At 48.0% G+C, this 10,717-nt stretch overlaps 3 protein-coding genes across 5 annotated transcripts in view; 2 read left to right on the top strand and 1 right to left on the bottom strand.

Annotated features, from left to right (window-relative positions):
• The first annotated feature begins 13 nt into the window (after positions 1-13).
• Positions 14-1,578, top strand: TMEM88 (transmembrane protein 88). Its single transcript, XM_079133265.1, has 2 exons — positions 14-296; positions 500-1,578. The coding sequence occupies exons 1-2, from the start codon at positions 87-89 to the stop codon at positions 767-769; spliced, it is 480 nt and encodes a 159-aa protein (XP_078989391.1). The 5' UTR covers positions 14-86; the 3' UTR covers positions 770-1,578.
• A 147-nt stretch (positions 1,579-1,725) lies between these two features.
• Positions 1,726-10,717, bottom strand: part of NAA38 (N-alpha-acetyltransferase 38, NatC auxiliary subunit) — a 31,975-nt gene continuing 22,983 nt past the window's right edge. Inside the window, exons 1-3 of one of the 3 annotated variants that reach the window (XM_079133259.1) lie at positions 2,430-2,644; positions 2,056-2,239; positions 1,726-1,885 (exon numbers count right to left, since the gene is read on the bottom strand). In XM_079133259.1, coding sequence (XP_078989385.1) covers positions 1,773-1,885; positions 2,056-2,239; positions 2,430-2,510 — 378 coding nt within the window. In that variant the 5' untranslated portion in view covers positions 2,511-2,644 and the 3' untranslated portion in view covers positions 1,726-1,772. Of the gene's footprint in view, positions 1,886-2,055; positions 2,645-10,717 lie in introns of those variants that run through there. The other 2 variants (XM_079133260.1, XM_079133258.1) reach the window with 2 other exon arrangements.
• CYB5D1 (cytochrome b5 domain containing 1) lies at positions 3,156-7,369 on the top strand (the record flags this gene model as incomplete). Its single annotated transcript, XM_079133266.1, has 4 exons — positions 3,156-3,315; positions 3,422-3,498; positions 3,645-3,863; positions 4,431-7,369. 4 exons carry the CDS (start codon positions 3,156-3,158, stop codon positions 4,659-4,661), a joined length of 687 nt encoding a protein of 228 aa, XP_078989392.1. The 3' UTR covers positions 4,662-7,369.

Here is a 10,717-nt window from a genome sequence, read left to right as displayed (position 1 = left end):
GTGGGGTGGGGAGAGGATGGGTCGGGGGAGGGGCAGGAAAGAGGGCTATAAGGGCCGTAGCCGGGCGGGCGGGAGCCAGCCAGGCCATGGCGGATGTCCCCGGGGCGCAGCGATCCGTTCTCGGCGGCAGCCCAGAGCCCCGCGATCCCCTGGACTGCTGGGCCTGCGCTGTGCTGGTAACCGCTCAGAACCTAATGGTGGCTGCCTTCAATCTCCTCCTGCTGGCGCTGGTGCTGGGGACCATCTTGCTACCCGCTGTCACCATGCTAGGCTTCGGCTTCCTCTGCCACTCCCAGGTAAGCATGCGCCCTAATGCGTGCGTGCTTGTGTGTGTATGTGTGTGTGTGTGTGCGCGTGCGCGCACGCGACATGGTCTTGTGTGGTGATGCTGGCAGGGGGTCTGTGGGCCGCAACTTCTCTCCGCCTGGGCTGGACTGTTCCCACTCTGGGCACAGTGTGGCTCAGGTTGGCCTGGGCCTGACGCCTCTTCTCCTCACAGTTCCTGCGCTCCCAGGCACCCCCTTGCACCGCGCACCTGCGGGACCCGGGCTTCACCGCCCTGCTGGTTACCGGATTCCTGCTCCTCGTCCCGCTGCTCGTGCTTGCCCTAGCCAGCTACCGCCGCCTCTGTCTGCGCCTCCGCCTGGCCGACTGCCTCGTGCCCTACAGCCGGGCGCTCTATCGGCGCCGGCGGGTCCCGCAGCCACGGCAAACTCGGGCCTCACCCGGGTCCCAATCTGTTCCTACGCCGGGGAAGGTTTGGGTCTGAGGATCCTCGAGTCAAGAACAACAGTAGGGCTGTCCTCCCTTCCGGTGGGCCCAAGGACTCGAAGCCAGGATCTTCTGCCCTCCCCCTACCTCTACTTGAGCCAGGTCCTAGCTTCCCTTTGGGGGACAGCAGCCTCTGTGGACCCAGTGCTGGTGAAAACTCCATGTCCCATGCTTTCCTCTGACTACCCACATTTGGATCGTAAACATCTGGGCTGGACCCTCCACACTCTCCTTCTACTTCTTTAACGTGAATAGGACAACTGAATCTTGTGCCCTCCTTTTTAGCTGCAGCTCCTCTAGAATTTTACAGGGCTGAGGGGCAGTGCTGGAGGTGAAGAAAAACACATCAATAAAGAATTTATGAACTGAGTGTGCCGTGAGCAGAGGGGTAGCACAAATACCATCACCCCTGCCCTGTGCCCAGGAGCAGGAAACAGATCCCGAGATTACAAATACTCAGGTGGGAAGCATCCTTCAGCTTCCTGGTATTTCCTCATTGCCTTAGTCCCTTCTTCCTGGTTAGACACCACACTTCTGTCCCTGACCCCAAAGTCACCTCCAGTCAATAGCGAGGGGGCCGTGTTTCACCCGCCTACCCCATTCCCCTTGGGGACCGAGTCCGTTCTCTGACCCCAGCTTAGAGGAACTCAGTGTTGCCAGGCCGGGGCGGGAAACAATGGGCCTTCCGGAGCAGGATGACACCCCTTCCCGCCACAATTCTGGCGCAGCAGCGTGGGAGGGAAGATGCAGGGGTCCACCCTAGGTTTGCCGGTCTACAGCTCTTGCCTGTTCCCCATCCCCAATCTCGAATTTAAGGGAAATTTTGGCACCCCTGGACATAAGGTTGGGGGAGGAGGGTCGAGAATGCTCTCGACCTTAGATAAACCCCTACCTCCTAGAGGTTGGGTGTACTATCTCTGCCCTGGCATCCAAGCTACACACAGACACAGGGCACATCGGTCATAAATTTAATGAAGTTTGAAAGTCATGCCTAATCGTGGTCAGAGATATGGAGGCCCCGCAAGGCTCTCCCTTTGCACCTCAATAGAAACGATGTGGTGTCCGGGTACCATGGCCAGGCCCAGCACACGGGGTTCCCCGGCAGAGAAGGAATCTGGAAAGAAGGGTCAGAGCATCAGGGAGCAGGCCAACGTGGGTCCCGCCCCTTCTGAGCCACGAAAATATGCCCCACAAAACAAGGGGTGCAGTCGGACCCTGAAGGGAAAACGCCTGCGTGAATTCCCGCCACATTCTCAAGCGGGTGTGCAACCCCCGGGCACTGACCCGACGGCTTGAGGAACTCCTGCGCTGAGCCCAGGATGACATTGCAGTCGCGGTCGGTACAGAGGAAGCAGCCGACCAGTGTCCGCCCATCTGTCATGCGAATGCGCATAGTCTTGTTGAGCAGCGCTTCTAATTGCTGCCGGGCACGCGCAGCCGGCGAGTCCTCGCGCTCCCCGTCCGAATCCTGCTCCAGGCGGAACAGGTACTCAGACCTTGCAGTCCTGCTGCCCGCCCGTCCGCGAAACCACAGCTCCCGGCAGCCCACGGGGCGCTCATACGAAACCCAGAGGCTGCCGGGAGCTGCAGTTTCCCCCTCGTCCCCCCATCTTGCTGCCCGACTGCCCCGCAATCCCAGAAACCGAGCCCGCGCTAACCCCGGCGCTGGAACTGCTTTGACGCCGACTGCAACATCCATTCTCCTCTCGTAGCAACATGGTCGGCCCAGCTCCAGCCATTTGCCCCCGGGCCCCCTCTGGGTCCTTAAACTTCCTAAGAACCTTTCGAGTCCGGTGGTCTGAGATCTCGCGAGCGCTCCGGACGTCTTTCCTTTCGCGAGATCACCACTCCTCCTCCTCCTTGTCTCCTCGGCAACTGCAGAGATCTCGCGAGCTTCTTCTACCCCAAACAGTGGCTCACCGAGGCCTATTGCGCTAGATGACTTAAAATATCGCGAGAAGTTTACCTGTATTTTCTTACACATCTTTAGAAACCCAGAAATTTAGCGAGAATACCTCCTTCCATCCTGTCTCCCCACCTTGTTTCTCTGCCTCCAGATAGTTCGTCCTGAATATCCCGTGTAGCCCAGACTCTGATTTAAAACGAAATGCGTTCGCTTTTCCCTGGAACTCAAACTATTCAATGTTTATATGCCTGATGTCGGAATCAGACTACGTTTCCCATGAGCTCTCACAGCCCAAGCCCCTCCTCGCCCTCATAGTGGTTCATCTCAGTGACGGTGGCCGGAAAAGGACAATGGTTTCCATGTGAGCGGGTAAACGCGCTCACCTTAGCTCCTGCACGGGAGGGAGAATGTTGTAGTATGTGTGTGCTGAGGAGCGAGGAAGCAGCTAAGGAACCCAGTGCCCGATAGAGCGAGAGCCATGCCGCGCCGGGGCCTGGTGGCTGGGCCAGAGTTTGAGTGCTTCCAGCGTCGCTATTTCACGCCGGAAGAAGTCGCCAGACATAACCAGCCCGAAGACCTTTGGGTGTCTTACCTGGGATACGTGTACGACCTAACGCCGTTGGCTCAGGAGTACAAGGGTAAGGGCCACAGGTTGGACCAGGACTAGGGTGTGTGTGGTGGTGGTGGAGGTAGGTGGGGCTGGTTCTTGGGTAGCCAGCATTGACAACAGCTTCTCCTTCCTAGGGAGCCTGCTGCTGAAACCCATCGTGGAAGTTGCAGGCCAGGACATCAGCCACTGGTTTGATCCAAACACCAGAGACGTGAGTTATGTTGGAACCTGGGGTGGGGTGGGGGAAGCACTGGAGAGCCATGATGGGGAGAAAAAGCGGGAGATAGCTGGAATCTGAAATAGTGATGGATGGGATCCGCGCCCAATCTCACCCCAAACTCAAACCCTTCTTCAAAGATCCGCAAGCACATAGATCCCCTGACTGGTTGCCTGAGGTACCGCACCCCGCGGGGCCGTTTCGTTCATGTCCCACCTCATCTGCCCCGATCGGACTGGGCCAATGATTTTGGGAAGCCCTGGTGGAAGGGGTCGCAGTACGAGGTGGGGAAGCTGTCTGCCAAGACCCGGAATATTCGCATCATTAACACGCTCACGTCGCAGCAGCACATACTGGAGGTGAGAGCTGGTGCCTGGGGACAGGTAGAGAGAAGAAACTGATGCTTTCAGGAGATCTCCAGACAGATCTTCAGGCCATGAGTTTGCCGTAACTGCTGAGAGCTGAATTTTCTCCCCTTTAAATTGATGTGACTGAGGAGCAGACCACCTAGGTCTCCAGAGTTGGGAATTCTAGGAGTGTCTGGGTTACAGAGTACAAGAGATCCCTTCTTAACTTCAGGGCACTGTTTTGGACAGTGATTGGACTCAAGACTATTCTATAGCAAGGATGAAATGAGGGGACACTGGCTTTGGCCATTTTGGGCCATCTGTTTGTTAGAAGTGGCTGCCATAAAGATAGTAGGATTTTGGCACCCTTCATTGCATGCTGAAACTTCAACTTTATTTCTGGGACTGTGGAGTGCCTGAAGCTAATCTCTGCCAAAGAAGGCATTCTGATCCTAGCTTTGTATATCTTGGGGTACTGGCCTTTGCTGTGTGTGTGTGTGTGTGTGTGTGTGTGTGTGTGTGTACATACTCATGTGTTCCATCCAGAATTCTGGAAGTGGGTGCTTCCGTGTTCTCCAGGTGGGGGCTCTGGAGTCAATGTGGGAAATCCTACACCGCTATCTTCCTTATAATGCACATGCTGCCAGCTACACGTGGAAATATGAAGGGAAGAACCTGAACATGGATCATACCCTGGAAGAGAATGGGATCCGGGATGAGGAGGAAGAATTTGACTATCTCAATATGGATGGTACACATTACATACCTGCAATATTGCTTTACTTCAATGACGACCTCACAGAACTATAGGAAAGGAGCTGTATGCTTGTATGGATTAAGACATAATTTGAGTTTGCCTTTTTCTGTCCTTGAACAAAAGACCTGGATTTAGACCTCCTTTTCCCTCTGGGAACTAGACTGTAGTTCCCATGCCCTTCTGAAGTATGAGCCTTATTCTCCAGCTTCCTTCTGATTTGCTCTGAGAAAATTAGGGAGAATGTTAGAAGTGAATTAATTAGTCTTAAAAATGACACAAGAAGACACAGTATCTTGGATAGGGAGATGTAGGGGAGAAGAGTTAAATGGAGCTCAGGCAGAATGTGATGTAAGAAAAGAAATCCTACACAAGGATGAGGGATAGAAGAACATTTTTGGCAATGGTGGAAATGGGATGGCTGTAGGAAGATGGGATTTACAAAGACAGGAGTAGGAATGACTATCATTGACCATAAAAAACTTGGCTTATCTCCTTTTTTCTTTTTTTTTTTTAATTTTTCTTTCCACATTTTGTATTGATGCATTGTAGGTGTACATAATGATGGATTTGTTGTTACATATTCATACATGCACACAATATAACAAGGTAATTTGGCTCTTATCACTCCCTAGCACTTACCCACTTCTTCCCTCCTTATCTCCTTCTTAGAAGAGTATTTAGCAGCTCAAACTCAAGGGAAAGAAAGGAAATAAATTGTTATCAGATAACCCAGTCAAGATATTATAATAGGTACTTTATTCACCTTCTTTATTATAGCTACCCCATAAAGTGAATGCCATTAACACCATTTCCCAGATAAGTCTTTTGTGAGGTATTCATTAGGACAGAGGCATATTAGTCACCAACAGAGCTGGGATGCAGATCCAAGCCTGCCCAACTCCAAAGGCTATGTTCTTTTCAGTGTAAAGGGACTGTCTCAATCTCAAACTTCATTGTAACATTTTTAACTGCTGCCCACAGACCAAGTATTTGGTATGTGGGTTTGTCCTGGGTTTGTTGCACAATGAGAAATTCTTGGCCTATTGAGTATCAGCAGTTACTGTGTTGGGAAGGAGTTAATCAGCAGAGTACTCTAGAGGCAAAGAGGAGGCTGGGAAAACCTCCTCTTTAGCAATAGCTATTGAGGCTGCTTCTTGTTCATTCCATAGCAAAATTTCTCTTCTGATGTTAATGAGGCAAAGAAATGGATATTTATTAACTTCTAGAAAAACTAGAGTAGGAAAGGGGCCTGTAGATTGGGACATTTTGGTGAGGGAGCACAACAGAGGCATCTTTTTCACCTGTGGACCTTTCCACTTAGAGGAAGACAGGGTTGATTTTGAAGGATTGTGATTCCAAAAAAGGTCACTTGACAGGGGACATGTAAAGAAAGGAACTAAGTAAGGCAGACAACTTCCAATGACCAAAAGAGAACCAACAGGGAACAATGGCTAGATTTCATCCCTTTTAATCTAAGCAGGGGAGGGAAATGGAGAATAACAGACAGGTGAACTTACTTGGCAGCACCAGGCAATAAATGAACCAGGGAAAGTTTAGTACATCTTCCTGGCTGGGGGCCTGAATCCAGTTCAGAGGAAGGTGGTCTTGAGAGACATGGGGTGGGCTGCATAGAAGTTTTCTGAAGGGCTGTGAGAAGCATGAACAAAGGTGGGGATATCCCTATTGGCTTCAGCTTCTGAATTCACTAGGATTGAGGGACTCTAGTCCCATGGAATGAAATAATCCATGAATTATCTAGGTCAATCATTGTGATATTTAATCAACTCTGCAATGATCTCATTTGTACCTTGTTTGCTCAACTAAACCTAAATTATTTGAGAATCCAAGTTATGCTGTTCCTCTCATTGCTAGCTTCAAAGCCTGTGCCTACAGTGTGTGCTTATTTTGCCCAAACTTGTCCCTCTTCCAGAGTATCCTACGTCAGTACCTCTTGCCAGAAACACATGCCTTTCATCATGTACCCAGACAGTCACCAAGTAGATTCTATCTGCTAAATATTGCTGGAATCCACCTTCTTTTCTCGAGTTACCATAATTTGTTTAGACTGCTGGGCAAACTTCCTAACCTGTCCTTGCATTTCCACTTCTGCCTTCTACATTCTGTCATAAGAGTGAGCTCTGATAAACAAACCTCAACATCTCACTTTCCTGCCTCAGATATTTCAGTGGCTTCCATTTGCTTTTTTTTTAAGTTGTAAGTGGACACAATACCTTTATTTTTACATGGTGCTGAGGATCAAACCTAGGGCTCTACGCGTGCTACGCGAGCGCTCTACCACTGAGCCACAACCCCAGACCTTCTATTTGCTTTTGGAATAAAGCCGTAATTTCAGAGACCCTGTATAAATCAGACCCAGCCTACCTTGCATGTCTCATCTCATAATATATCTCTTGGTTGCCTGTGCCTCAGACACACTGGCTGGCCTTCATATAGTGTCTTCTCGTCTTTACTCACCATACCTTTCCTTCCATGTTTTACTTTGGCTCATCCTAAATGTTTCTTCCTTAGGGAGTCCTTTTCTGATTTCTCAGTATAGGCCAAGACCTTTTGTTAAGTCTTCTCAGCACCATGCAATTTTTCAGTGTTTTTATAACTTTTGTAAAATTATGGATGTTACTGGCTGGCTGACTGTTAGACTGTAAGCTCATGGAGGCAGAGATCTTATATATTTGTTCTTTGCTGTATTCTCATTGCTGGGCATATAGTTGCTGTTCAATAAATGTTGATTGAATGAATTCAGGTATCAGGGAATTAATCTGTCTGTAATGACTATTGGGTGGGATGTTGTGTCCCGGGAGACAAGATGGAACCAAGAGATAGAATATCTGGCTCCTGTGCCACAGTTACTACACAGGTTTCTCTTTCCCTGCTTCCCATATACCCAAGACCAAAAGTTACTCATTGAATTATTCCTTAGTATACTAAAGATGTTTTGGGACACTCAACTTGCCTTTTCCCCATATGGCCACCAGGTGGCTGCAGCTGCCTACAGAGTCAGGGAAAGAGGCCCGGAGAAGGGAAAATCCTTCCAGTTCCAAAGAAGTTAGGATTGAAAGTGGCCCTTGGAGATTTGTTAGGGGGAGGGAAAAGTTCAGGGGTGGGGGGTGGGGGAGGAAGGACTACATGGGCACCATTCTAGTAGCATTAGATTTATTCCTTAATTTTTTCCCCCACAGCACATGTCAGGAAGGGAGTGCAGTTTGAGAAGTAACTCTTGAGAAAGGATGGGTAAGGGTCCTATTTACTGTTGTGGGTATATGGGGCAAGGTATAGAACTAAGGAAGAAATAAAAACTTCGCAAATTTTTAAAATAGTAGACTGCATTCATTTTTATTTTTTGTATAAAGTTTTCCACTACACTCTGCTTTGTTCTCAAAATATCCAAGAGTAGAAATTTGCATGAGGAGTATGTGCCTCAACCTAAAGCCTAGAAGGTAAACAGAACATGAGTGTAGGACACAAGTCCTCCTGTGGTGATCTCTCTTGTGTTAGAGGGAGTTGGGGCAGAAGATGGAGGATTAAAAGCTGCCTGTCTTTGGTAAACTGCAGCAGCTTCAAAAGATTCATTTGGCAAATGAATCTACAAGCCATGGCCTCTACACACATACATCCCTGGGGGGGGGAGGGTAATAAAAAAGCATATGTACTGGGCATAATGGCACATGCCTGTAAGCTCAGCAGCTCAGGAGGCTGAGGTAGGAGGATGTGAGTTAAAAACCAGCCTCCGCAACTTGGTGAGGTTCTAAGCAACTCTAAGCAGTGTGGCCCTGACCCAAAATAAAATATAAAAAGGGCTGGGTATTGGCTCAGTGGCCAAAAGCCCTTGGGTTCAATCTCTGGTACAAAAAAAAGGCACATTATTGCAGGAAGCCTACCTACTCATACCTACTCATTGGGACAAAACATCATACATGAAAAGGTAAATGAAAGGCTGGAGGTGTGACTCAGTGATAGAGTGCTTGCCTAGCATGCATGAGGCCCTAGGTTTGATCCCCAGTACCCCAGAAAAAAAGTAAATGTAAACAGAACATGATAAAAAAAAATTATAGAAAGGTTTCCATCCTCATGGCAAACCACATGTGGATTCTTAGCCTAGATATCCTTAAACTTTCTAAATACTGCATGTATATTTGGAGAAAAGTACTATAATTTCCATCAGCGTCTCTGAACAGCCCAAACCCCCTACCCCTAAAACAGTATACACAGGTAACAAAAATTTAAAGAGCCTCCAAAGTAAAATATAAAAAATGACTATACAATGTGGTCCCAGATTTCCCTGGTACCTCTCTCAGTGGTCTGCTTCAACCTATGTCATACCTGCTCTGTTTCCATGGCAGAAATTCCTAAAACTTTTAACCTTGGGGATAAGTAATGACTAGTCTAAAATGTTTACTACTGCTCCAAATTTTGATATGGCTGTGACTTGTTGCTGAGTGAAGGGATCCATCATTTGGGCTTGGGACTATTAACATTCAATCATGACATTAGGATACGGTTAATACATCCAGTCCTGCTGCTGAGTTTGGGAACAGCATATAAGTGTGTTGATATTGGGGGAACAACCACTTAATGATAGATTAGCAAGAGCACATGGCTTAGTTGCTAAGAAAACAGTTTAAAACCTTGGATTCTTACCTTGGAAGATAAGGCATTCAAAATACAGATATGCAGACAAAATACTGGATATTCTAGGCTCATGGGAAGCACTTTAAAAAGCTACTTTGTGAATAAGTCAAGGAGGGATGGGAGTAAAGAAGAGTGAGATGAGGAACAAGATGATAAAGACTGCTGAGTTTGAATCTGTCCCTGACAGCCACTCAGCTACTGCCTTTGGGGAGCTGCTACTTAGTGGGAGCTTGGGGATCCAGCTTCAATCACCTGACTAATTCATCTTTGTATCCCCAATAGCAACAAAGTGTCTGTCATAGAATGGCAGTAAATAAATGCTTGTTTCAGGAATGAATGGTACACATAACACACACACATACACACACATTCCACTGTGAAATATGTTAAACTCAAGTCGAACAGATTCAGATAATATAGTGTGCCTTGCTACCTAATCAGTGTCACTATGTGAAGTGAGCTGGAGATCTGGATAGTGAGTGAGCTCTGGGCTGATAAATTCTTTGGGTCCTCCTACTGAGCAGTAAGGAAAATAAAATACATAGGCTTGACCTTATGATCACTCTAGAGGAGTAGATATGACCCCATTACACACCATGGTATTTGGCTACATGTAATAGAAGCCTGGCTGTTGGAGTTTAACTACAAAGGATTGCTAAATGAATTCTTAGGAGTCTGCAGTTACTAGAACAGTGACTTCACTAGATCATCAATATCTCCTATTTCCCCATCTTATCCTCATGCTCATTGACTTTGTGGCTGCTCTATTTCTAGCCTGTATTGAAGGCAGGAAGGAGGGAGGGGACAAAAGAAGGACCTAGGACAGTAGTGCCTAGGTCAAAACAGCAAAAAATTTCCCAGATGTCCTTAGCAGACTTTTGACTATACTGCATTGATAGAAAATGCATAATATGATGATCCTTAGCTTCCAAGGAATCTGGGAAAGTATTTCATAACATTCAAAACAAAAGCAGGATCTACTACTAGGGAAGGAGAGAATGGATAGGAATCAGACATCTTCCACAAGCAGTGTGACAAGTGGTATGCATACATTCACTGACAAAAAAATACATGCACTTTGTGCTAGGCAATGTTCCAGGTACTGGGGATACAGTAGTGAATCAGACAAGTTTCCTGTTTTACTGGGGTTTACACTCTGGTGAGGTGAACAATAAAGCAGACAATATCCTTTTAAGTAGTATTTAAAAATTATAAGAGGTAGCTTCTTGAAGCAGGGCCAGGCTCCCCAGCCCAGGCAGTAGTTCCGGACCACAGGGAACGTTGCAGAGAAGGGCTGTCAAGCGAGAGATTCACTTGTAGGGCAAGGCTCCCCGGACAAGGTGGTAGTTCTGGACTGAAGGGAACTTGGAGGAGAGCTGCCCAGTGAGACTTCCCCACCAGATGAGTTTTCCCCGCTGGGTGAGGCTTTCCCACACGGGTGGTAGAACCAGAGACACAGGCC

This window comes from Sciurus vulgaris (genome assembly GCF_902686455.1).
Source record: "Sciurus vulgaris genome assembly, chromosome: 3".
NCBI lineage: Eukaryota > Metazoa > Chordata > Mammalia > Rodentia > Sciuridae > Sciurus > Sciurus vulgaris.
Note: the sequence above shows the minus strand (reverse complement) of the source record. Positions and strands in the feature narration are given on the sequence as shown.

Excerpts from the sequence above, each read along its gene's own strand:
- TMEM88 (XM_079133265.1), top strand. The coding sequence starts at position 87 with ATGGCGGATGTCCCCGGGGCGCAGCGATCCGTTCTCGGCGGCAGCCCA. Across the intron at positions 297-499 it reads GCTTCCTCTGCCACTCCCAG|TTCCTGCGCTCCCAGGCACC; the intron begins GTAAGCATGCGC and ends TTCTCCTCACAG.